Genomic DNA, 26,440 nt, shown 5'->3' with positions numbered 1-26,440 from the left:
CGCTGGAGCTCTGGGGGGAGTTCTTCCAGAGCAAGCTCGGCACAGTCGTCGCCGGCGTGCCCGCCCCCTGCGGGGCCTTCATCGCCATGAGGAGGGCGAGAAAGAACAACCCGTTCCCGCCCATCCCCCTCATCCAGTCGGTGAAGTTCTGGAAAAAATCGTACTTCTATGTGAAGAACGTCGCCGAGCAAGGAGACTACATCAACCTGCCGGCTTATGTAGCCGGCCCGCCGGCTGGGAGGCAGCCCTCGTGGAGTTTCCGGTCCCGGTCACTGTCTCCGGCCAAGAAACGCCGCCATCTCCCGGCTTCGGGTGATGATTCAGTCGGAAGGCCTGCGCGGGGCCGACTTGGTGGCCGCCTTCGTGGAGCGCCGGATTCTCCCTCTCCAAAGCCGGCCCCATATGATGTGTCAGATGAGCGGCCGCTTCGACCCAAGCCGGCTGAGCACATGGGAAATGCCCCACGCGGAGGTGGCGCTCATGGTTAATTACATCGCCAACTGCAAGCTCGGCGGGGACTGGCAATACGGCAAGGCGCCGTATTCTCGTGCCAATCCTCCGCCCGCGGTAAGTTTCTCTCTTTATCTTCTTTTTGTCATCAGCCGGCTTCATGACGGCCGGCCTCTGACCAGTCGGTTCTTTTGAGCAGAACCCTCTTCTTGCGCCGCCGGCCGGGGCGGCAGGGATTGAATGCCAGTACGCCCCCGACCGCACGGTGGATGACGTTGACGACCCGGACTTGGGGGCGGCCGCCATGGAAGACGCCGTTGTGGGGGACAGCGCCGAGCCCGGAGGCTCAAGGTTCACCGCGAGCTTCGAGGACTGGCTGGACGATTTCGAAGCCGAAGTCGCCCCGCGTCGCCAGCCGGCGGCCGACCAACAGGGCGCGGGCTCGTCTATCGCGCCGGCTGCCGGCGGCGCACAGAAGCGCCGGGCCGCTCTAGGCCTCTTCGGCAGTCGGCCGAAGAAGTCCAAGCCCTCCACCGCGGCGACAAAGCGAGACGAGGCGGCCACAAAGGCGGCCCGCTTCCGCAAGGCGGTGAAGCAGCCCCAGGCGGTCTCGGCGTAAGTCTTCAATTGCCTTGCCGCATTCTCGTCATCATTCTCTTTCTCTTCGAATATTCTTCTTAACTTTTCCTCGCTTGCTAGACAGGGCGCCGCTTTCCCTTGAGCGAGGCCCGGGCGGCTCCGTTGTGGGGCCGGCTGGAGGGTCTTTGAGCTCCCGCCGCGTGGACCCCCGCGCCGATCTCAGGGAGGCCACAGAGCGGAACGCCCGTGAAGCGCGGGAGGAGAGCGAGGCGGCGGAGAAGGCGGCCGCCCAGGCGGCGAGGGAGGAGGCCGACGCGGCAGCCAAGGCCCAGAAGGAGGCGGCTACCACGGAGACGGAGGCGGAAAGCTCGCGCAGCCAGCCTCCGCTGCTCGCCATTCCTCTCCGAGCCGTAGCCCCCGACACCCCATTGCCCTTGGCGGAGGAGATCGTCCAAGACCCGCCGTTGTTGGAGAGGGGGGAGGACCCCGTGGCCTTGGCGGGGAGAGCGCCGCCAGCAGCGCCAACCGGAGCGGGCCAAGGCGGTCAATCGTCAGCGGCGCCAGAGGAGCCGGCCGGAGGTGAGCCGGAGAACAGAGCCGGCCTCGAGGTGCAGCCGGCGACGGGCCGGCGCGCAGGGGGAGGCGCCGCTCCGCCGGAGTTGCGCCGAGCCGCGGGCGCAAGCCAGTCGGCGGAAGATCTGGAGGCGGCCAGCACTGCCACATCTGAGTGGACTCCCAGCGGGGGAACTGGCGAGCTGAATGTGGCGGCTCAAGGGGTCCGGAGCCGGCTGCAAGCTCAGGCCGCCCTGCTGCAACAGTTCACCCAGGAGTTCTTGTCAACGCGAGCCACTATCCGGGTGAGTCCTTCGTTCTCGGCTGCTTTGCTTTCTTAATTTCTTCCGTGGGGGCGCGTCAGCGCACCCACTGGGTGTAGTCCCCGAGATTCGGGCCGTCTGCTGCGCAGTCGGTTCGGATCTTTCTCGACGGCTATCTTACTTTGCTTTTTTCTGAACTTTCAGGAATACCACAACCTTCGTGCTGCCGCCTTCAACTCCCAGGCTCGGGAGCTGAGCCGGAGGACCGACGACCTGGCCGATAGCCGAAGTAAGTACTCAAACTTGTCTGTCTCCTGTGGGGGCGCGTCAGCGCACCCACTGGGTGTAGTCCCCGAGATTCGGGCCGACTGCTGCGCAGTCGGGTCAGATCTTTCTTGACGACTCTTTTCTTATTGGTTTTTCTTTTTCCTTGTCTTCAGGGGCCAACGCCGACTTGAGGAAGGAGCTCGGCGAAGCGAAGGCCGCCCTTCATACCAAGGAGGCCGAGTGTGCCGCCTTGGTCCAGGAACGGGATCGCCTAGCCAAGAAGCTGGCCGACCAAGAGGGGAGCCACAAAGCGGCCCTGCAGGCGGCGGAGGAAAGCGAAGCTGCCTTGATGGCGGAGTATGAGATCATGGCGGCGAGCTGGTCTGAGACCCGGTGAGCCCTGGACGAAGGCTTCGGCCGGATCGAGGACTTGATCGACGGTAAGCTGCCTTCCTCGGCCCTCCCCTGCCCCTTGCCGCTTGGGTTTCTTTGAATTATCTTGAGCTGTTGCTTGTTTTTGGTGCAGACTACTTCCCCGGCTACTCCGTCTTTGCCGCCCAAAGCATTGAGGCCCATCGCGAGGCGCGTCGACAGGCGGGAGCCAACATCGCGCCGGATGCGAATCGGACACTTGAGGAGCAGCTCCTGGCTATCCAGGTGTGGTTGCAGACGGCTCATCGGATGCTTCGCCGGCTCCAACGTGCCGGGGCGCAAGTGTTGGCCGCCCTCTGGCCCGGCGAGACGATCCCCCGCACCCCAAGCCGAACTGCCGACTGGCTGGAGGTCGCAGTTGGTCGCTTTGAGGCTTGGAAGGCGTCGGCGGCCCGCCTCGGAGCCGGGCGGGCGTTGGAGTTCGTTCGGGCTTGGTACCCTGGGCTGAGCCTGGACCAGCTGCGCACTTGGTGGATGGAGGCCGACGCAGAGCTGGAGGAGGTGAGGCCGGCTATCGCCCAGCGAGCTTCGACGATCGCCGAGTGCACCGACATCAGCGTTTTCGCACCCGAAATCGATGATGACGGTGTTGCTCAGCTGGAGGAGTGGTTCGGGCTGAACCCAGCGGTGGGCGAGGACTCGGCGGAGGAGATTGCCTCCAGCAACGAAGGCGAGGATGACAAAGAGGAGGACGGCGAAGACGTCGAGCCGGCTGGTGGAACAACCGGCCGACCTCAGGCTGACCGCGCCTCCAGCAACGAGGCGCGTGGAAGCGCGCCCTTTGCGGGAGGCGGCGACAAAGCCGAAGTTCGCCAGCCGGCCGCTCCTTTAGCTGGCACGACCGTCTCCGCCAACCAGTCTGGCTCGTCGGCCGCTCCGCCAGCTTGACCTGCCGTCTTTATCTTTCCTGCCTTGTTGTCTTTGAACAATCTTTGTTAAGTTTTCGCAGTTCCACCCACTGGGGGTGTATCCAAACTATGTTGAATGCTGGCCTCTCGGAGGTCTTTTTATGTAAATATTATCATGTGCATGTTTGGTTTCCATTCGCGTATGCTTTTTATCCTTAGGCTTTTTCCTTTGCCGCCTTCCCTCTTTGGGGAGGCAAGTACTTGAGCTTTCTTGGATTGAAGTGAAGTGAATTGAAACCGGCCGGCCGGCTACTCTGGTAGCTATTCGGCGGTGCGAGAAAAACCGACTTTTGTTATATTAGTCCGTTAGTCCCTAGCCGTTTTTCGTGTGGGCGCCCGTTCCTGCCTTTAACTCTTGCCAGCCGGACAGCCGGTTCTTCGAACTGCGACTTTTGGCAAGAGAAGGCTTGGGAGCCGGCACACTACTTGCCTGACTGCGGGTAGGACTTCTAACATAACTCCAGTCGGTGAGTCCCCGAGCCGACTAGTCGAACTCGGTGCCGGACGGAATAAGTAAATGACACGACAAGGTCATAAGCATGATACTGTTCATTCATAAATAAGGGATGGCAGTCCCCGAGCCCTCCTCGGGAAGCCTATTGTCTTGTACTTAATACAAAAGTTAGCGCGGTACATACTGTATTTCAACTGTAAAATCTTCGGAGGAGGTTGGCGTTCCATGGTCGTTCCGACTCCTTGCCGGAGTCGTCCCTCTTGCGCGCCTTCGGCTTCTGTGCGTCGATCAGGTAGTAGGAGTCGTTGCCTAGAGCTCTGCTGATGACGAAGGGGCCTTCCCAAGGGGCTGAGAGCTTGTGCTGGCCGGCTGTTCGCTGGATCAGTCGGAGCACAAGATCGCCCTCTTGGAAAGATCTTGGCCTGACCTTCCGACTATGGTAGCGGCGCAAACCCTGCTGGTAGATTGCAGACCGGCTGAGGGCTAACAGCCGGCTTTCTTCCAGCAGGTCGACGCCGTCTTCTTGTGCTTCCTTGGCCTCCGCTTCCGTGTACATGGTTACCCGAGGCGAGTCGAACTCGATGTTAGTTGGGATGACCGCCTCGGCACCATACACAAGGAAGAAAGGGGTGAAGCCGGTTGACTTGTTTGGTGTAGTGCGCAGACTCCAGAGGACAGCCGGCAGCTCATTGAGCCAACAGCCGGTTGAGCGCTCCAGAGGTACGACCAGTCGAGGCTTGATACCGGAGAGGATGAGGCCATTGGCTCGCTCGACCTGGCCGTTTGACTGCGGGTGGGCGACGGATGCTAAGTCCAGCCAGATACCTTGGGCTGCGCAGAAACGTGCCAAGGCTCCTTTGGCAAAATTCGTGCCATTGTCGGTGATGATGCTGTGTGGCACACCGTACCGAGTTGTTATGTCTGCGACGAACGTCACGGCAGTCGGCCCATTCAGCTTCTTGATCGGCTTTGCCTCAATCCACTTGGTGAATTTGTCCACGGCGACGAGCAAATGCGTCATGCCGCCGCGCGCCGTCTTGAATGGGCCCACCATGTCCAGTCCCCAAACGGCAAAGGGCCAAGTGAGGGGAATGGTCTTGAGTGCCGAAGCCAGCACGTGTTGCTTGGAGCTGAAGAGTTGGCATCCCTTGCAATGTTTGACTAATTCTTTGGCGTCATCCAAAGCAGTCGGCCAGAAGAAACCATGGCAGAAGGCTTTGGCGACAAGTGATCTTGAGGCCGCATGGTGGCCGCATTCTCCTTGGTGAATGTCTGTGAGGATTGCAATGCCCTTCTCTTGCTCGACGCACCGTTGGAGGATTCCAGTGACGCTGCGCTTGAGTAGTTCTCTGTTGACGATTGTGTATGCTCCGGCTCGACGCTGGACTTGTCTTGCTTCTGTTTCGTCAGCCGGCAGGTCTTGGTTTACTAGGAAGTTGAGGATGGACTGAGCCCATGATGGAGCCACGACTTCTTCTACTGCCAAAGTGGCTACTGCCACCAGGGTGGGCGGGCTGGGCGGTGAGGTGCTGGAGTCGACCGTCGGCTGTAGTGCTGGTGCAGTCCCCGGGCCGGCTACCGCAGTCCCCAAGCCGGTCGTGGCAGTCCCCGAGCCGGTTGCCGAAGTCCCCGAGCCGGCCGCCGAAGTCCCCGAGCCGGCTGCCGAAGTTGCCGGGCCGGCTACGGGGGTCTTGGGGTCGGCTACTTGATTCTTCAAGCCGGACCCGGCCGCATCGGGGTCAGGCGGCACAAAGATGGAATCGGATTCCGGAGACGGCTTGATAGACGGCTTGAGGAGGCGTTGTAGAGCGACGCCGGTTGGAATTGCTTGCCGAGTGGAGCCTATTCGAGCCACGGCATCGGCTGGCTCGTTGTCGGCTCGTGGTACGTGGAGGAACTCGCATCCTTCAAAGTATCCGCTGAGTTGTTGGACCAGGAAATGGTAGCTCGCCATATTCGCGTCCTTGGCGTCCCAGTCGCCGGATGATTGCTGGACCACCAGGTCCGAGTCGCCATAACATAGGATCCGGTGAATGCCAAGTTCTTTGGCAAGCCGGAGCCCGTGTATGAGCGCCTCGTACTCGGCCACGTTGTTGGAGGTGGCAAAGTGGATCTGTAGTGTGTATCTGAGCTTGTCGCCTTTGGGAGAGGTAAGGACGACGCCGGCTCCCAAGCCGGTGCGCATCTTGGACCCGTCAAAGTGCATGTGCCAATGGGTGGAGTCGGGAGCCGGCGGTAGGTACTGGGTCTCGGCCCAGTCGACGAGGAAGTCGGCCAGTGCTTGGGACTTGATGGTAGTGCGGGGTTGGTAGAAGATCGTGTAGGGGGCCAGCTCGATGGCCCATTTTGCCACCCGGCCGGATGCATCCTGGCTGCCTATGATCTTGGCTAGCGGGGCAGTGCATACGACCGTGACGGGATGCTCTTGAAAGTAGGGCTTCAGCTTCTTGGCGGTGAAGTACAAACCGTAACACATCTTTTGGTAGTGCGGGTAGTTCTGCTTTGAGGCGGACAACACCTCGCTCAAATAATACACCGGCCTCTGGACCAGCCGGGCTCGGCCTTCTTCTGGGCGCTGGACTACGATGACGGTGCTGACCACCCGGCTGGTTGCGGCGATGTAAAGGAGCATGGGCTCTTTCTCAGTCGGCGCCGCGAGGACAGGCGGCGTGGCCAGCATCTTCTTCAGCTCGTGAAAAGCTTGGTCGGCCTGGTCGTTCCACTCGAAGTGAGTGCTCTTCTTCATGAGGCGGTAGAGGGGGAGAGCTTTCTCTCCGAGCCAGCTGATGAAGCGGTTCAGGGAGGCCAAGCACCCGGTGAACTTCTGAATGTCTCGAAGCTTGGTAGGGATCGCCATTCTCTCGATGGCCTTGATCTTCACCGAGTTGCATTCGATGCCGCGTTCAGAGACCAGGAAGCCTAGGAGCTGGCCGGCTGGCACCCCGAACACGCATTTCTCGGGGTTAAGCTTGATTTGGAACCGGCGTAGGTTCTCAAACGTTTCCTTGAGGTCTCCCAGCAGGGTGCCGCGTTTCTCCGTCTTCACCACGATGTCGTCCATGTAAACGTGAGCATTCCTGCCGAGCTGCTTGAGGAGGCACTTCTGCATGCAACGCTGAAAGGTGGCACCGGCATTTCTCAAGCTGAATGTCATAGTCAGGTAGCAGAAGGCTCTGAACGGCATGATGAAGGCGGTCTTCACACGGTCGTTCGGATCCAGCTTTATCTGATGGTATCCGGAGTAAGCATCCAAAAAACTCAACAGCTCGCATCCGGCTATGGAGTCTATCACTTGGTCTATCCTTGGCAGGGCAAAGGGATCTTTGGGGCAGGCCTTGTTGAGACTTGTGTAGTCTATACACATGCGCCACTTGTTGTTCTTCTTTAGCACAAGGACCGGGTTGGCGAGCCACTCTGGAAATAAAACTTCCATGATGAAGCCGGCCGCCAAGAGCTGGGCTATCTCCTCCCCTACAATCCTGCGTTTCTCCTCCGACAGTCGGCGAAGGGGTTGTCTGACTGGCTTTGCATCTTCTCGAACGTGTAGTTTGTGCTCGGCGAATTTCCTCGGAACACCCGGCATGTCCTTGGGGGACCATGCAAAGATGTCCCGATTCTCACGGAGGAAATCGGCGAGCTCGCCTTCCTATTTGCTGTTCAGGTTTGCCCCGATGACGGCAAACCTCTCTGGATGCTCGGGGTCAAGAGGTATCTTCTTCGTCTCCTTGGCCGGCTGGAAAGATCCTTGAGCATCATGCTCCTTGGGGTCGGGGGACACGGCCGACTGCTTGCCGGCTATGGCCACGACTCGGTCCAGCATCTTCTTCTCTTCGGCAATCACAAGGGACTCAGCCAGCCGGCTGCTGGCCGCTGCGCACTCGGAGGACTTCTTGTAATCACCGGCTACGGTGATGACGCCTTTGGTGCTTGGTATCTTCATCTTGAGGTATGCATAGTGGGGAACTGCCATGAATTTGGCCAAGGCAGGTCGGCCCAGCAATGCATGGTAAGGGCTCTCCAGGTCCACCACTTCGAACCAGATCGCTTCCCGGAGGAAATGCTCCTTGTCCCCAAAAAGTACATCAATCTTGATTTTGCCAATGGGGGCGCAGGACAGGCCGGGTATGATGCCGTGGAACACTGTCCGAGTGGGCGTGAGCTGCTTTGTCTTGACGTTTAGCTTCTCCAGGGTGTCACGATACAGGATGTTGATGCTGCTCCCGCCGTCTATCAACACACGGGAGAAGCGGGCGGCGCGTCTGTCCGTTGCAAGGGTGGCTTCCAGGACCAAAGCATAAGAGCCGGGAGACGGCATCACCTCCGGATGGTCGGCCCGGCTCCAGCTGATGGGCTTTTCTGACCAATGCATGTGTCCAGCGGGGTTGGCAGTGACCACGCCAACTTCCTGGCGCTCTCGGCGTTTGCTGCGCCGGTCTTCGGACTGGCTTGTAAAGACGATGTAGGTTGCTTGCTCATCAGGGAACTCGTCATGCACGGCTCCGACTGCGGGCCGAGCGACCGGAGGCGGCGGAGGCGGAGGCGGCGGGCCGGCAGGCGGAGGCGGCACGAGCCCCTCGCCCTTAGAGATTCGGGTGAGCCAATGGCACTTCCGGGTCGTGTGGTTGGACGGCTTCACGCCGCTGTGGAACTTGCAAGGGGCGTCAAGGGTTTACTCGTAGGAGAAGGCGGGCTGCCAAGCCGGCCTGCCGCCCTTGGGCTTCTTGGGCGCCGGTCGTTCTTCAAGCGGCGCATCTTCGACTGTGGCCACCTGCCGGCTGGCGGGAGGTGGCGCGGGGCCCTTGCGCTTGCGGTCGTTCGAGTTGGGGTGTCGGCCGGAATCCCCAGCCGGCGTCTTGGGCGCCGGGTTGAGTACCTTTCTGGACGCGTCTACCCGAAGCTCGGTCTTCATCGAGGAATTGGCGGTGGCGTACTAGTCCGCTATGTCCAGAAGCTCGTCTAGGGTAGCCGGCTCGTCGCAGAGGAGCTTGTGCTTGAGGAGGGTGCCTTCTCGGCATCCGGCTGTGAAGTATTCTATGGCTTGCACCTCGTGCACCCCTTCACAGGAGTTGCGGAGCTCGGCCCAACGCGTGAGGTAATCGCGAGTGGACTCGGCGGGGCCTTGTACGCACAAGGAGAGCTGTCTGGGCTTGGGAGCCCGCTTGTAGGTGCTGGTGAAGTTGCGGATGAAGGCTTCTGTGAAATCTAACCAGCTGTTGACGCTACGCGGCTTGGGGCTGTTGAGCCAGGTCCGCGCCGTGCCTTGCAGCATGAGGGGCACGTACTTCACGGCAACGCGCCGGTTGCCGTTGGCTATGCTAACCGCCGTGGAGTAGTCGATCAACCAATCTTCTGGCTTCACGGAGCCGTTGTACTTGGGAGTGTCTCTTGGGAGCGAGAACCCTTTGGGAAAGGGCTCGTCGCGGATGCGGGGGCCAAAACAAGGTGGGCCGACATCGTCTTCTTCTTCCAACGCCAGGGATCACGCCAGGCGGTTGATCCGATGGCGGGCGTCGTTCTCGCCGATTCCTTCGCGGCGGCCCAGCCGGCCGCTGAGAGTCGGGTGCGCCACTGGCGGCGGGGCGGGATATCTCTCCCCGCGGGGCGGAGGCGGAGGCGGGTCGCCCCGCCATTCCATGGCTCGGGGATGACCGTCCGCGTCTCGCTTGATGGAGATCCGGGTCCGGCTGCGGCTGGCAGCCGGCTCCTTCTCGCGTCGCGCGCGGGTGTTGCTCATAGTCGTCGTCCGAGACGTCGCGTCGTGCTCTCGGCGCGGGGGAGGGCTTTCCGCGCGGGCGTCGGCTTCGTGTCGCTGCGCGGCTGCGTCAATCAATTGCTGGATGCGCCGGGTCATGTGGGGGAGGTCTTCGGCCTCCAAGCCGTCCAACTCATCTACAGCCGCCTTGGCGGCACACAAGTTCTCGAGCGGAGTGGCATAGACCGGGCGGTCGACTCCCAGCGTGTCGGCGATGACAGCGCCGCGTTGCTTGACAAGGCCGGCCCGGCTTGGCCCGCCCGGGGCCGGCGTGCCGAAGGCGGCACGGTCGGCTTCGCGCTGATAGGCCTCAGTGAGGCGTCTTACGGAAGCCAGCCTCCGGCCCTCTGCGAGGAGGGCGAGGCGGCGTGCCTCCAGTGCTTCGTCGTCGGCATCAGCCGGGAGGGGAGCGGACAAGTCGTGGGCCGCCGTGCGCGAGGCGTCACGGGCGCTCTCGTCGGCCGGGCCGTCGTGGCCGACAACCATCACTTCGGGGGTGACAGCATCGCAGCCGTCGGCTCGAGGAAGCGGGTTGTTGCAGATCGTGACGTTGGTGGGGAAGGTGTCGTAGGAGGCCGTGTCAGAGTCGACAGGCATCGGGTCGGTGGAGCCAACCGACTCCAGGTCCGCAGCAGGCTCGCTGGAGACATGGAGCTGGCCGAGAAGGTTGGCGAGGTGGTCGGTGCCCGCATCGGAGGCGAGCTCGTCGGAGATGAGAGTTTCATCGAGGAAGTCGGCGAGGCCGCTTGCCGCGCAGACGCTGGTGACGCCTTGCAGCGCGTCGTGGCAAGTGCCATCGGGCGTGCCGGGCTGGCTACGCTCGCGGGGGAGGAAGAAGGTTCCCGTCCAGAACAGGTCTCCGGACGACGGTGCACCTGGCCCCACGGTGGGCGCCAAATGTCGGGTGGTAGGTGCGACATATGCCAATGGGTGGCTTATCATTGTGGGAACCAGTAAGACATCGCCGGTGCCTGGAAGCGGGATAAGGCGAAGACATGCACGCCGGCGGATCTTACCCTGCTTCGGGGCTCTCCGTGGAGATAACACCCCTACTGCTGCTCTGCGGGGTCTCCGCATGCTCACTAGATCAATCAAGTAGCTACACAACGCTCCTTGAGCTGTTTGGGGGGAGGAGGAAGAAGGGCACGGCTAGCCTGCTTCTACTCCCTGTGTGGTGTCTAGAACTAGCGGGGGGTCGAACCCTTTGCATGGGTGCTCCAGGGGGTTTATATAGGCCTACCCCTGGGGGTACAATGGTAATCCGGCTGGGCGCGGGGCCCAGCCGTCTGTGACTGCGCTCGCCGGCTTCTGCGCCGGCTGCTGGGGCCCGCCGGCTGGTGGGTCCCGCCGGCGGCCGGCCCCTTGGTCGACAGGCAGGCCCCACTGTCCAGGGCCTGGTCGGCGGCTGGTTACTGTGGCTTCATCTTGTTGACGTGAGCTTCATCGTGGTAAGCGTGGCTACAGTACCGCCGCCCGTCAGGCGATCGCTGTAGCCTTACCGCGTCTTGTCTCCTTAATGGGGCGTCTTCTTCGAGGGAGGCGGCAAGCCGGCTGCGGGGAGCCGGCTCTGTCTTGGGCCGACTGGTTGGAGGCGTGGCCGCCTTCGGGCGTCTCTCTGCTCAAAGGGGCCCACCGCCTGTGGACCACGCTGGCGGCCCGTCGTGGGTGATGCCAGGGTCAACATGGCAACAGTGCTGCGCCGGACGGGTCATGCCTACCCCGTATGGCGCACTGTGCTAGGCGTGCTCCGGGATTCGGGGGTGGCAGGCTCTTCTGTAGCCACGCCCCGTCGCACCGCCGTTAAGTGGGTGCAAACTTTTGTGGGTACGGTCTGGACCGCTTTATGGGGAGCCGGCTTCTTGGAGTCGGCCTTCTCATGGCCGGCTTCTTGAGTCGGCCTTCTCATGAGGGCTAAAGTCGGACCGCCTTCCGAGAACCGGCCTGGGTGGCAGCCAGCGAGGGGAAGGCGGCCCCATGTCTTTGATTCTTGAGAGCCGGGCGGGCTCGTAACTTTTTTCAGAAGGGCCAGGGGGAGCCGGCTAGGCTACCCATGGCTATTTACTCCGACACATTGGCAAGATCGGCGAACCAGGCCTTGAGCCGGACATATGCACCGACCTCGTCGAAACAGCACAGCGTGCGAGATCTGCCCGGATCAAGCCTGTCATGAAGCGTGCCTTCGTGGGAGTCATCCATGGAGGGGAATCCGAGGATAGATCGGAATCTGGCGATGAAACCGTCGTTTATTCGGGCGACGAGTCATCGACCGGAGAGACCGAGTCGTTATATCAGTTACAAGATGGCCGGATCAGGGGTTGTTCGGATGACGACAGTATTCCGGACTCCTTTGATCTGCCAAACCGGGTTGCGATCTTCATGGCCGGTATGCAACTCGCGCTCCACTCTTCGACCGCAGCGGCAATGATTTCCGGATCGGCAGCGGCAACAGCAGCCGGGGAAGGAGGCCCTGTGCGACCGCCAGCTCAGGTTATATCTGATTTGTTTGACGCGTTAGCAACGCTAATGGCGGAGGTTAACCCGGCGGATCAGGATGCACACAATGCGGAAATCGCGAGGTGAAAGATTAGATCACCCAGGCCAAGGCCGATTTGGCAGCTGAGGATACCAGGATGGCCGCGGAGCGGGCCGCTTTGGATGCACAGGCTTACCGGATTATGCTGGATCAGAGTGCGTCGAATGAAGTCCTGAAGAGGAGGTACCGATCTCGCCTACCGCTGGTTTATGACGCTAGAAACCTCTTTAACACCCCAGGAGAAGGGACCAGTAATCCGCCGGTGGTAAACCGGGCGGAGGCACCTGGGGCAGGGGTGCCGGTTCAGCCACGTTTGGTGGATCCGCCTCGTCAAAACAATATTGTAACGCCACATGTCCCAACGCCACTGGGTCATTACTCTAACCCGATGGACAACATTGTCGCTGCCGCTTCACGGGTGGCGGCCATCCCGATCGAAGGCGATTCTCCGGCGGCGGTTGAGACGCGTCGGGTTAAGGAGCTTCTTCAGACAGCCTTGGTTCAATAGGAGGCTTATTCATATAGTCGCAATTGGATTCAGTCCACTCCCCGTCCAAGCCAGAGTTACAACAGGTGTATGGATGAACCGACAGTGTCAAGCAACGCGCGGAACCGTGATCCGCCCCATGGCTATAACCCGGCGGGTGGTGCTGGAGACGCTCAGGAGGTGGTGGACCGGGCTCGGGCACGCAGAGAGGCCGAGTTAGCGGCACAGCATGAAGCCCGTCAGCTTACTCCGGTTCGTCCAACGACGTCGGTGGAACCATGAGTTACTTCTAGTTCTTTGGGAGTGCTGTGCCTCGTCCCAGCGTTGCGCAATGTGCGCCTGCCCAAGGATTTCAAAGGCCCGCGCAAGGTGCCGAATTACACCACCGATCTATCCCCTGAGACATGGGTCGAAAGCTATGAGATGGCCATGGAGATGCTGGATGTGGATGATGCGGCGTGTGCGAAATACTTCACCATGTTGCTAGAAGGGACGACCCGCACTTGGCTAAAGAGCTTACCGGCTAATTCTATCAGGTCATGGGCTGAGTTGAGAGCCCGGTTTATCCAGAATTTCAAGGATACATGCAAGCAGCCCATGTCAATTGTGGACTTAGCTGCCTGTGTCCAGGAGGAAGGAGAGTCAACAACCGTTGGGTGCGCCCGGTTTCAGAAATTTTGCATTCATCGGACCGCATCAACGCTGATACCGCAGTTCTAACATTGGAAGGCAATTGCCAGTTTGAACCCCTGAAGTTGAAGTTGGGACAGCTCAAACGTCATTGTAATGACATGGGAACCCTCATGGCTCCCCTAGTGAAGTATGCTGACTCTGATAGTACCAAGGATCCCGAGTTTGACGATGATAAGGCAGGAAAGGGAAAAAGGAGCGGCAACGCCAAGGGGCAGCACCACAACCCGGCGGGTCATGGAAACGGCGGCAAGCGTAAACCGGACCACGGCTTAGACTTTGTGGCTAATACCAGCATGCAGGACAAGGGCCAACGGCGTAAGGGTAAACCGCCCCAGCGCGGTGGAGGACCAAGTCCTAACCCGGACCGCCTGTCTTATCTGTTGAACCAGCCTTGCCCAAAACATGGGACGAAGGAGAATCCGTCCGCACACCTCTAGAAAGATTGCTACATCATGCAAGAGTTCAAAAATTCTAATTCGTTCCGATATGATCATGGACCGGGTGGCGGTTCAGGCCCCGGGTCTCATGGGCCGGGTTATGGTGGAGGCAGTTCTGGTTCAGGTTTTCATGGTAACCAGAGCAGGCATGGCAATCAAGGCAATCAGGGCAACCAAGGTGGTTATAACAATTAGGGGAATCAGCAACAGCAGCAGCAGCAGTCGGGTTACCAGAGCAACCCGAAGCAGTTGAATATCGAACAATATCATGTCTTCACCACTAGCTTGGACAAGCGCGATCAGAAGCTTCACAAAAGGGCAGTGAATGCCGTTGAACCGGCGGTGCCTCGTTATTTGCGCTGGTCTGAGCAGCCAATTGTGTGGAGTAGAGAAGATCATCCGCCCCGGGTTGACAATCCGGGTCATCTGGCACTGGTGGTGGCACCTCATGTGGGAGGTTATAAGTTCACTAAGGTACTCATTGATGGAGGGAGTAGTATCAATATCCTTTATTATGAAACTTTCTGTCACATGGGGTTAACAAATAAAAATCTTAAACCATCCAATACGGTGTTCCATGGTGTGGTGCCTGGTAAATCGGCATATCCTATTGGTAAGATAGCTCTAGAGGTGGCTTTTGGAGATGAGCATGACTCAAGATCAGAAACTTTGACCTTTGAGGTGGTGAAAATAAAAAGCCCGTATCATGCCCTGTTTGGACGGCCAACTTATGCTAAATTTATGGCACGGCCTTGTTATGTCTATTTGCAGCTCAAAATGCCGGGTCACAAGGGAACTATAACCGTGCATGGGAGCCACAAGATCGCTCTGGAGTGTGAAGAAGGTGATGCGGCCTATATTGAGTCAGTTTGTGCAACATAAGAGTTGAAGTTTTACAAAGACAATGTTGATCCAGAAAATATGACTTCATTGAAGAAACCAACTACAGAGCATGATCCGGCCCTAAAGTTTAAATCGGCTGATGAGACTAAGCTTGTTGACTTCGTGCCTGGCGATTCATCCAAACAGTTTAGCATCGGCGCTAACTTGGATCCGAAATAGGAAAGCGCGCTCATCGAGTTCATCCGTGAGAATCGGGACATCTTTGCGTGGAAGCCTTCTGACATGCCAGGTGTACCGAGAGAACTCGCTGAGCACGCTCTTAATGTTGATCCCAAGTATAAACCGGTCAAGCAGTTTCTCCGCCGGTTCAATGAAGAAAGACGCAAGGCTATTGGAGAAGAAGTAGCCAGGCTCTTGGCGGCTAGATTTATCATTGAAGTATCCCATCCTGAGTGGTTGGCTAATCCGGTGCTGGTCCTTAAGAAGAACGGCACTTGGCGTATGTGTGTGTGGACTACACAGATCTCAACAAAGCTTGTCTAGCAGATCCTTTCCCCCTCCCCCGTATTGATCAAATTATTGATGCTAGGGCGGGTTGCAAGCGTTTAAGCTTTTTGGATGCATATTCTGGTTATCATCAGATCAAAATGGCAGTTAAGGACCAGGAGAAGACAGCCTTCATAACTCCCTTTGGAGCCTTCTGTTATGTGTCCATGCCCTTTGGGCTCAAGAGTGCCCAGGCGACTTATCAACGGTGTGTACAGAATTGTCTTCATAAACAGATCGGCCGCAATGTTCACGCCTATGTGGATGATATTGTGGTGAAATCAAGGAAGAAGGAGACATTAATTGATGACTTGAAGGAAACCTTCGATAACCTGCGGGTTTACAAAATGATGCTTAATCCGGCCAAGTGCGTCTTTGGTGTACCTGCAGGCAAGCTCTTGGGCATTTTGGTGTTTAACAGGGGCATTGAAGCTAATCCGGAAAAGATCAAAGCCATCACCTCCTTGGCCAAACCAAAGTGTATTAATGATGTTCAGCGCCTGGCAGGCCGGATTGCCGCGTTGAGCCGGTTTATCAGTCGCCTTGGCGAGAAGGCCATCCCTTTATATATCAGATGCTGAAGAAAACGGATAACTTCGTCTGGAGTGACACCGCTAATGAAGTGTCTGAGGACTTAAAGCGGCAGCTGGCCAATCCGGCGGTTCTTGCTGCTTCGGTTGATAAAGAGCCATTGTTACTATATGTAGCAGCTAATGCTTGGGCTGTTAGTGTGGCTATTGTGGTGGAGTGCAAAGAGGCAGGAAAGGAATATCCGGTTTAGCGGCCGGTTTATTATATCAGTGAGGTCCTTATCGAGTCCAAGCAGAGGTACCCACATTGGCAAAAATTGGTGTATGGGGTTTTGATGGCAAGCCGGAAGCTTAAGCAGTATTTCCAAGGTCATCCCATCATGGTGGTCACCTCTGCTCCTTTGGGGAATATAATCCAGAACAGGGAAGCAACTGGCCGGATTGCTAAGTGGGCTATCAAGCTCGGGCCTCACGGTTTGAAATACATACCCTGAACGGCGATCAAATCTCAGGCACTTGTGGATTTCATCAATGATTGGACAGAACTACAAGCACCAGAAGAGAAGCCAGATCATACTTATTGGACCATTCATTTTGATGGGTCCAGGCAATTGGAGGGCTCGGGGGCTGGAGTCGTATTAACTGCCCCACGAGGTGATAAGTTTTGTTATGTTCTCCGTTCAATGTTCCCTTGCACTAACAATGCAGCTGAATATGAGGCTTTACTCCATGGTCTTCGTATGGCTAAGGAGATGAACCTAAGCCGACTTAAGTGCTTCGATGACTCGGATCTGGTGGCTCAACAAGTGTCTGGCACTTGGGATTCCAAGGACCCACTCATGGCAGCATATCGTCGTGAGGTGGATATTGTTGCAGGTCACTTTAAATGTTATCAGGTGGATCATGTGGACCGGTGGAAGAATGAAGCGGCAGACGCTTTAAGCCGCCTGGGTTCCCAGCGTAAACCGGTTCCACCTAATGTCTTCTTGGATGTTCTGCATAATCCGTCCGCCAAGCTCCCTGGTGAAGAGGATTTGGCTATTCCTGATCCGGAAGCTTAGTTGGCAGCAGCTCTTCATGTTATCCCAGATTGGACGGTTCCATATCTGGTGTATATGAACCGGGGCAAATTACCAGAGGATGAAACTTTGCCCAGGCAGATAATCCGGTGGTCCAAGTCCATGACTATTATCAATGGAGAGTTACATCATTGCAGTGTGACAGGGGCATTTCAACGCTGTGTGTCTCTTGAGGAAGGCCTTGAAATTTTGCGAGAGATCCACGAAGGAGATTGTGGTCACCACGCCGGTTCAAAGTCTTTGGTGGCCAAGGCATTTCGTCACGGTTTCTATTGGTTGACAGCTCATGCTGATGCCGAGGACTTGGTCAAAAGATGTGATGGCTGTCAGAAATTCTCAAGGCGTGCTCATGTACCGGCTCAAGAATTGAGGATGATTCCAATCACCTGGCCGTTTGCGACTTGGGGGCTGGATATGGTTGGGCCTTTCAAGAGGTCCAAGGACAAGAAGACCCACCTTTTGGTGGCGGTTGATAAGTTCACGAAGTGGGTGGAGGCAGAGCCACTTATTAAGTGTGATGCAGCGACGGCGGTTCAATTCATCAAAAACGTGATCTTCCAGTTTGGCTTTCGACACAGCATTATAACAGACAATGGTACCAATCTATCAAAGGGTGCCATGAAGGAGTTCTGTCAACGTGAGTACATCCGGCTTGACGTGTCGTCAGTGGCTCACCCCCAATCCAATGGTCAAGCGGAGAGAGCCAATCAAGAGATCTTGAGAGGCATCAAACCCCGGCTTATGGTTCCTTTGCAACGAACGCCGGGTTGTTGGGTTGAGGAGCTACCTTCAGTGTTATGGAGCATCAATACCACACCCAACAGATCGACGGGATACACACCGTTCTTCATGGTTTATGGAGCGGAAGCCGTTCTTCCTAGTGACATCCGTCATGACTCACCTCGTGTAGCGACATACGTTGAAGCTGACAACGAGAAGGCACGGCAGGACGCTCTTGACCTGTTAGATGAGGAGCGTGACATGGTGGCAGCCCGTTCGGCGATTTATCAGCAAGATCTGCGTCGTTATCATAGCCGCCGGGTTAGAACCAGAACCTTTCAAGAAGGTGATTTGGTGCTTCGACTCATCCAGGATCAGACAGATATGCACAAGCTATCCCCCCCTTGGGAAGGACCCTTTGTGGCCAGCAAGAATCTACACAACGGGTCGTACTACCTAATCGATGTTCGAGAGCGCAAAGACTCACGTAAATCGGAGGAGGAGACCAACCGGCCGTGGAATATTGCTCATCTTCGGCCTTACTATACTTGAGCTATAGGCTCTGCTTATGTACATATTATGACAATGTATATATTATGATCAATATAATAAACCGGAACCTCAGCTAAAGCGGGGTATCCGTTGTTTTCTTACATCATGTGTGGTTACATGGAGCTCTGTTTATAAAGCAGCGTCCGGTTTACCCCTTGATTTAGCTTCTAAAAGCTCTATCTTACATCACTTGGGGGCTTGGTCGTATCTGAACCATAGCTACACCTCATGATGGGCGTAATGCCACAGCATCACTTGGGGGCTTGGTCGTATCCGAACCATAGTCACACCCCTTGATCGGCTCAAAGCCAAATCAATCTGGGGCCAAAGAGAGTGTTGTAAAACAACAACTCAAACATAGGCACCCACTGAGCACAACTCAAAACGTTACTTGGGGATTCTTTGCTATCGAAATGAACTCAGAATCTACACTTGTAATGGGCTATCAAGCCATGGCTTGGAAGCCTGGTGTATACACCTAAAACCCCGGGTTAACCTGCCTCTTTAAGTAAGTCACTCCGCCCAGGTAAACCTGGTATGACCCTTCGAACTTTGACAAGTTACTCTAAAATAAAGACCCTGAACTTGTCAAGTTAAAATGATGATTGGTTAAGGATTGAGGACCATCTTAAAAGGCTTTGCAAAAATGGTTTAACTCAGTGGCCTGGCAGCCCATGAAAAGCCTTGAATTTAGGGCCTGGCAGCCCGTGAAAAGCCTCGATTACAACGGTTTTATTTGCCTTTTGTTCAGTTTTTGCTTTCTTTCGATAAGATTTATGATGTTTTCAAACTGGTGTTTGTCAACCCGGTTAGACTGTCAACTACAAGTTGTCAGTGCATGATCAAGTTATAATCCGGAGACCCTCAGCCCGGTCTGGTTTTGACTTAAAGTCACCAGTATAGAATAAACCGGTGTTTATCGTAACCCGGAACGGTTTTATTGTAAACCAACATCATATAACATGAGTTATTTATACTCCAGATTGGGGTTATGCCCCTCATTATGAAGTTCGTCAGCCAACGTTATGCCAACAGGTCACAGGTATCATATATTTCCATATTTGGTTATCTTTTACAACCTTGGTTATAAACCTTGGTCATATATATATATGTATGTATTTGGGTATCATGACCCGCCCAGGGGTAAACCGCCCGGGCGCTTTAAGCTTTTTATCTGCAGGAACAGCTTGAATAAATAATTATGGATTATGACTATCATCTCTTAAAGCGTGCCGGATTAAGCAGGCATCAGTTGCAGATAAAAATGCATGAAGGCATACCAGACCAAGTATTTTTACTAGCCTATTACAAGGCGTTTTAGTGCCCAAAAGGATAATTGTTTTCTCAAATACATGTTGCAACATGTAGAAGACTAAACCGGCCTCCGGTTCATGATTGGTCACCAGCTTGGCCTGACAGCTGCGGATCATCTCGCGTCGGTTCAACTCCCTCCTCTCTACCCAGTGGCTGGAAGTCAACAGTTTCCCAGTCGATCCCAGTTAGGGCTTGGAATACAACTTCATCGCTTATAAGCGTGGACGGTTCAATGTCAGGGGCATAAGTGTGCTTACGGATTGGTGGGATAAGACTTTGCGCTTCTGGAATTGGTGCAGCAACCCGTCTGTTCTTATCATCATAACTCGCCTGATAGTATGAAAGATCCGCCTCTTCAACCAGTTGACAAGCCAATGGGCGTACTTCCCGGTTTATGATTCGGAGATCATCATTGCCAAATTCGGTTCCGTCTTCCTTCAAACTGGGATAATCTTGGGCCGCTTCCACTGGATCAAAGTCAGGTACCCACGCTTTTGCCCGGGTTAGTGCGGCCAAAGCGCCCGTTCTAGCGGCAGACTTTTTTAGCTCGTCTACCCGGGCAGGAAGCATAGATAACCTTTCTAAGGTATCCTTGATCAAGGTGGGAGGAGGATTATTGTGTGAAGCAATATAGATGATCCGCTGCGCACCGGTATACAGTTGCTCTATCAGAGTATAGGCCGCTTTCAATTTCTTCAGTACATCAGAGCCCAGATGGCTAATACGAGTTCCTGCATCATTACAAGCATTCGTAAACCGGCAATGCATGAAAGGATATGTTGAAAGCATAAGTCAAGGATGTTTACCGAACACAGCAACAGTCATGGCATGAACCTGCCACTTTACACCGGCCAGCTCGTCAACCACCGGTTTAAGAGCCACTTCTACATTTTCAGCCCTTTTTATCAAAGCGGATTTTTCAATCTCCCAGTCCGCCCGCTCCTTGTTGAAGCCCTCTTTAAGTTTCTCCATAGCGCCTAGAGTGCTGGTTAACTCTTCCTTGGCTTTGGAGGTTTCAGCTTGCTGGGATTTGAGGTTCTCCTGCAGATTAGCGGTTTGGCTTTCTGTCTTGCTCAGTTCAGCCTATAAAGAGACAGATATATAATGAGTTGACAGTACATATTTGAAGTACCAAGGGCATAACTTGGGGGCTAATGCATATTTGCTCTTTATCAAAAAAATTTACAAGTCCCAAGCACAATACAAGTATTTAGCTTGGCACTTGGGGGCTAATGTGTATTTACTCATAAATTGTTGATATGGGAATTCTTCTACAAAGTCCCGGTTCATCTTTGTAAGGTTAAACCGGCCCCTGGGGGCTACATCAGAGAAGTTAAGATGCATTGTCGCAAGCATGAAATTGTTACTAAGTCCCGATTTAGATTGGTATCTTAAATTGTCACTTGGGGGCTACTAGAAGTTGATAAACTGCAATTGAATATAATATAAGAGAGGAACACTTATAGAGTTACCTCATATCGCTCCTTCATCAAGTTTACCAAGCTAGCTTCATAATCTCGGCTGGTATACAGGCGGTTCAAGAAGCCAGAATGAATGTCTTGAACATTGAGATGGGCATAGCTTGATAAATCGGCATTCCATTTGCCTTTGCCGATAGCAGAGAGCTCCTCCTTGGCAGTATGTTTTGACAAAGCGACAGGATTACCAGGGGTGGTGTGGCCAGTACCAGTAATCATAATTTCATCATCTTTTTCCTCAGCAGCCCTTATTGGAGTTGGCAGTTTGTCAGTATTTTTACTAGACTGACCGGTTTATCATCAGCTTGGACTGGGCTGGTGGGCTGATCAGCATGGTTGGTGGTGTCAATTTCCACCTGTTCAGCGACAAAATCATGGTCTTGAGGTGGTGGGTCATTGAGCATGACATCAGCATCAATCTCCTCGGGGTATGGAGTTTTTTCCAGTTCAGCCACGTTATCATCAGCCGATTTATTCAACCGAGCCTTCTTGCTTGGTCTGGGCTTAGCGCTGGGAAAAGTAAAACATGAGGGTTAGTATAGCATATAAAACACACGTCAAGGATAAAACAAGTGTGTAGCTCACCCAAGAACCGTTTTGAGGGGTGGAAGTTTGGTGGCCGACGACTCGCCAGAAGATGAGTGAGAAGTACCCTGATAATTTGAATCAGACGGGTTAAGAGGTTGACGAAAACAACCCGCTTTGGGGCGTGAAGTGTCAAGGGGATAAGAGACCTCTGATCGGCGTTTCCGAACCGGAGTGTTCGGTAAACCGGCGGAGGTAACTACCTGGCCGCCATGCCGGGTTGTGCGGCGAGCTTCGTGCTGCTGCGTCTTCATAAGAAAGTTCAGATCCAAGTAAGCAAGAGGATGAGAAAATTTTACTTTCCGGTTTGCTTGACGGATTTTTAGTGCTGGCAAAGGATTTGAATCGGAGGAAAGAACGATTACCTCTACGGCATCGGCTTGGCTGCCTTCAGCGTCGTCCTGACAATAATCATTATCAGTGAGGTGTACGAAAAATGAACCAAGGGAGTCAAGTTCTACCTCTAATTCCGGGTTACCCACATCATCATCAGCTGGTAGCTCGGAGGATGCGGTGGTCCTTTTCTTGGCAGGTTTCTTAACAACCTTGCTCTTTGGGCGTTGTGGCTTGGCCGGCTTGTCTTGTGGCTTGGCCAGTTTTTCTTGAGGTTTCTTATTCCAAAACGGATCATCACCCTGTCAAGAAAATAATCAAACTTTCAGAGAATACTTGGATAGAGGCAAATTAAGATGAAACGATCATATGATTCTTACAGTGGGTGGTTTGTTGAAAGTGCGGAAAGGGAGTAGTCCGGTTTGGGCACAGACAGCCTCCGGTTCGTTCAGCATCTTCTTTACAGCCTCAGTAACTTCCGCATCTGTAAGCTGAATGTCAATGTGTCGCTGAGCATCCTTTAGACTCCCCGTGTACTCACACATCAAACCGGAGCGCTGGCTTAAGGGCAGAATACTCCAGCTTATCCAACAACGAGCAAAGTCAATTCTTGTCAAACCATTTGCCATGAAGGCTCTAAGCTTTGATAGCCGAGGGGCATACTTGGCCCTTTCTTTGGCAGTCAACCTGGGAGGAAAAGGATGTGTGTTGCTAAGGCGTTCAGGATGGTAACCCGGCAGAGGGTTTTCATCAGTCGGAGATGTATCCTTGCAATAAAACCAGGTCTGGTTCCACTCCTTGGGTGGACTGTGAAGCTTGGGATGAGGAAAAGTAACTTCCTTCCTTTTCTGAACCGCCATTCCGCCCAATTTAGTGTTGGGTCCATCGGTGAATTCTGTGCGACGGTTTAAGTGAAAGAAATCCCTAAACAGTTCTACTGTAGGTTCCTCTTGTAGGTAAACCTCACAAAAAACTTGGAAGTGGCAGATGTTGGTCACAGAATTTGGACCGATGTCTTGAGGGCGCAGCTGAAAGCTGGCCAGTATATCCCGGAAATTTTTTGAACCGGGAGGGCTGAAACCCCGGCCTAGGTGATCAAAAAACACAACTACCTCTCCATCCTTGCGTGTAGGAGGATTTTCCGGGCCAGGGACCCTCCAGTGGATGACATCTTTCTTCGCTAAAACGCCCGTTTTAACACAGTTGTTTAACTGTTCTTCAGTCACTCGAGAAGGGGCCCAATTGCATTCATAGACTTGCTTGGCCATGGCAATGAAAATCTGAAACATTGTGGTTGCCGGTTTAAGATTTACAGTGGACAACTATACAATGATATAAGGGTGCAAGCATATTATTAAACCGGAGTTGGTTGTTCGTAAACCAGAGTTTACTGATGGAGACAGTATAATGGTGAAGTGCATTGGCGGTTCAACGGGGGACTAATGGTATCTACTGGGTCATCATTTTTCTAAGGAGTTAAACCGCCTAATCTGGTATTGAAGGTACAAGTCCAAAGATGCATAAGTGAAGGAAAAACAGGTTTCACAAGTTGGCATTATAATTTTGGATCTACCGCATATCAGAAAATGAAAATATATTCAGACCTAAAAATCGGTACCAAAGCAGTTGATGAAGGTTCAGATGGGATCTTCTATTTTAACGGGATGCATGGATGAAAAAGAAGGGCTACGGTTATCGATGTACAAGATGAATATCAAGGTTTGAATCAAAGAGCTATTACACAACGACGAACACCGACGAACACCGACGAACACTGAAACCCTAGAGATAAATCTATGGCGGAAGCAAAGAGATCTTACCGATGCTGATGGAAGATAGGAGAAGCTCGCGATTCTCTGGTACATTCAGGGTGATGCAGCGGCCGGAGTTGAGGCAGAAGCGACGGTCGACGGTGGCGGCGGAGCTCCAAAGGTCGGGAAGTGCAAGGAAGAGGATGAGGTGAAGAGATAGGGGGGAAATGGAAAGACCCCCTGGCCCTATTTATAAAGGCAAAAGATAAGCGTCAGGCATGAAAATCGAGGAGTCCGAAATTTGGATATGAGGCGGAGCTGTCGCCTCGATTGTCGGAGGCTCATTAATGAGGATGGGTTATATGCAGTTTTAAAATAATAGATGATGTCATGGCGGTTTACCATGGTTCTGGAAAGTGACGTCACAGCGGTTTACAGATTATGGGAAGATATTGAAGAAGAAATTTTCTTACGTATTCAGGACTGACATGAACCAGTTCAAATCAGTCTGGGGCCTAATGTTGGGGATATTACCACTGGGCATAAACCAGCCAGGAAAGTCCGGGTTAACCCCATGAGTAGTTCATTATATTTGAAGCCCATGAAGACAGATGGTGATGCTTTATGAAGGCCCAAGGCCCAAAGCCGGTTTAAGGCCTGTAGACATAAACCGGTATTTATATGTAAACTTGTGTTGTAAGGTAGAAAGAGCAGAGACCGAGCCAGACACGTTTATGAGCCGGCCTCGGGATTTTGTAAACCGATGGGCGTTAACCCGTGTATATAAGGGGGCGACCCGGCGGCGGTTCAGGGACAACAGACAACAACTCGAGACTCAGGCAAAGAGTATTCGCTCCTTGGTCATCGAAACCCCAACAATTCCATCACAACTAGACGTAGGCTTTTACCTTCATCGTAAGGGGCCGAACTAGTATAAAAAATCTCTTGCGTCCCTTGTCCGCTTTAACCCCTTTAAGCTAACCCATTGCAATGGCTCCACAACTAAGTCCTTTCACGAGGACATCTGCCATGACAAAACCACGACACCGCGTCTAGCGAAGATGCTGGTGCCGGCGCCATATAAGGCGCCGAAGAAGAAGGCCAAGAAGAAGGCAAAGGGGGCCAAGAGTAGCCCCCGTCGCACGGGCACTTCAGACGTGACGTCCGAAGATGACGAAGCTCATTCCTCTGTCCCTGAGGACAACGATGAGGAAGAGGAGGAGGAGGAAGAAAACAACCCTCCCCCTGAGGAGAGGAAGAAGAAGAGGGCGGCTTCGGCGCATCTAGAGGCGGAAACGCCCAAGAAGGGGAAGGGCGTCCCGGCGGTCAACACCGCGTGGGACGTTGACAGCAGTCCGGAACGACGCCCCCGTCCTAAGCCCCAGGCCGCATCGTAAGTGACATGTCTCGCTTGTGCGCACATCCGGCCCTTTATCTCCATTATTTTGGCATAGTTAACTGTACTATTACAGTCCGGTCCGCGACCTAATCAAACAATCCTCGTCTGGAGGTTCGTTGGCTCCGTCAGAGATGGCGAGCTTGTCGCCACCGCCTACTTATTCCCCCGGGGCCAGGGAGGACACCGAAGTGTTGTCCTGGAGGGCCGCTCCGAACCGGGAAGGAGCCCAAGACGCTGTCCGGGAGGCGCCACGCGGCGAATCCTCCAATGCCGGACACATGGGGGAGCCGATCCCCACGGAGACTGGCGAAGAGGGCCGCATTCAGTTCGGCCCTCAGCCGAATACGATTCCGGAGACCCCTATGGCTCCGGAGTCCGGCGAGAAGCCCCCTTTGAAGGAGGGGGGGTGTGCCGCTTCCACCGGTGGCCCCTGTCCATCCAGGGGCGCCGGATAACCTGATGGAGGCGCTACGAGGCGCCTCCATCGTGGACGAGCATCGTGTCCTTATGGGTGCGGTGATCGAGAAGGTTCCGTCCGCCAAGAGTGGACTGAACGAAGCCTGCAGCAACCTATTAACAGGTTTCGAGGTAAGTGACATAGAAAGAGAAAAACCCCATGTAGTCAGTAGCCCCTGAGACACTGTCCGGTGCTCGGCGAGAAGAACCGGACAGAGGATCAATCTTTTATTGTAGGAGACTAGCGTGATATATATGCATAAGCAGGCGTCGCTGTTGGCCGCAACCTCGCATGCTGCCAAAGTCTCTGAACTGAGGCAGAGGCTAGAGCGGACCGAGAGCGAGCTCGGTGAGGTTAAGGTTCGGCTCCAGGAGCAGCAAGGTGAGTGACGACTTGCTGTGTATTCGGAAAGCATAGCCGCTCTGTATTGACTATAGTGTCGTAATATGTGCAGGAGCCGCGATCGAGGTCGAGGCCCTGAGGAAGGCCCTGGGCGAGGCCGAGGATAAGGCTGTCCAGCAGCAAGCCGCCCGTAAGAAGCTCAAGGCCCGGGTCAAAGAAATCCAACAGGAGCTCCAGGATGCGGTGAAAAAAATGTGAGACCTTGGAGCATGATGCATCGGCTCGAGGGGCCGAACTCACCAAGGCTCGTCAGAGCGCGGAGACCGCACGGAATGAGGCCCAGGCCACTCTCCAGGAGATCCAGGAGGCCAAGAAGATCACGGCGGGTAAGGCTTTTAAGATGCAAAACAAGTATGCGGAGAAGCAGTACATTTTAATAACCCGGGTTCGGAGTTCCCCACGGGCTTTTGCGGATCTACCACATAGCGTATCAGACGCTGCGGAGTTCTACCGAGCTGAAGGAGGGGGTTCTACGGAGAAGCTATTCTGGTCGCAGTATGCGACGCCAGAGCATCCCGTGTCCTTCACCGATCAGCTGAAGCAGCTGGTGGAGCTGCATAGGGTGGCCGAACTAGCCATGAAGGATTTGATGATCCGGCTGTGGCCAGCCGAAGGTATGCCCGGCAGCTACTTCGAACTCGTGA

At 54.8% G+C, this 26,440-nt stretch overlaps 2 protein-coding genes across 2 annotated transcripts; both read right to left on the bottom strand.

Moving 5' to 3' along the window:
• Positions 1–19,466: 19,466 nt before the first annotated feature.
• Positions 19,467–20,363, bottom strand: LOC147974441 (uncharacterized). The gene is made up of 2 exons (XM_087519473.1): positions 20,198–20,363; positions 19,467–20,122 (listed from the first exon to the last, which is right to left on the bottom strand). The coding sequence occupies exons 1-2, from the start codon at positions 20,361–20,363 to the stop codon at positions 19,467–19,469; spliced, it is 822 nt and encodes a 273-aa protein (XP_087375599.1).
• A 441-nt stretch (positions 20,364–20,804) lies between these two features.
• LOC147974440 (uncharacterized) lies at positions 20,805–22,332 on the bottom strand. Its single transcript, XM_087520044.1, has 6 exons — positions 22,168–22,332; positions 21,916–22,089; positions 21,658–21,855; positions 21,455–21,522; positions 21,160–21,379; positions 20,805–20,819 (listed from the first exon to the last, which is right to left on the bottom strand). Exons 1-6 carry the CDS (start codon positions 22,330–22,332, stop codon positions 20,805–20,807), a joined length of 840 nt encoding a protein of 279 aa, XP_087376170.1.
• Positions 22,333–26,440: the final 4,108 nt, after the last annotated feature.

This window comes from Triticum urartu, chromosome 4A (genome assembly GCF_056163025.1).
Source record: "Triticum urartu cultivar PI428250 chromosome 4A, HENAU_Tu73, whole genome shotgun sequence".
Lineage (NCBI taxonomy): Eukaryota > Viridiplantae > Streptophyta > Magnoliopsida > Poales > Poaceae > Triticum > Triticum urartu.
The sequence above is the reverse complement of the archived record's forward strand: the minus strand, read 5'-3'. Positions and strand labels throughout refer to the sequence as shown.

What these genes read in the sequence shown, in the direction of transcription:
- LOC147974441 (XM_087519473.1), bottom strand. Translation starts at nt 20,363, where the DNA reads ATGGAGAAACTTAAAGAGGGCTTCAACAAGGAGCGGGCGGACTGGGAG. An exon ending in CATGACTGTTGCTGTGTTCG is followed by an intron (nt 20,123 to 20,197) that starts GTAAACATCCTT and finishes GTAATGATGCAG; the next exon opens with GAACTCGTATTAGCCATCTG.
- LOC147974440 (XM_087520044.1), bottom strand. Translation starts at nt 22,332, where the DNA reads ATGTGTGAGTACACGGGGAGTCTAAAGGATGCTCAGCGACACATTGAC. An exon ending in TGGGTAACCCGGAATTAGAG is followed by an intron (nt 21,856 to 21,915) that starts GTAGAACTTGAC and finishes GATTATTGTCAG; the next exon opens with GACGACGCTGAAGGCAGCCA. An exon ending in CAACCCGGCATGGCGGCCAG is followed by an intron (nt 21,523 to 21,657) that starts GTAGTTACCTCC and finishes TCAAATTATCAG; the next exon opens with GGTACTTCTCACTCATCTTC.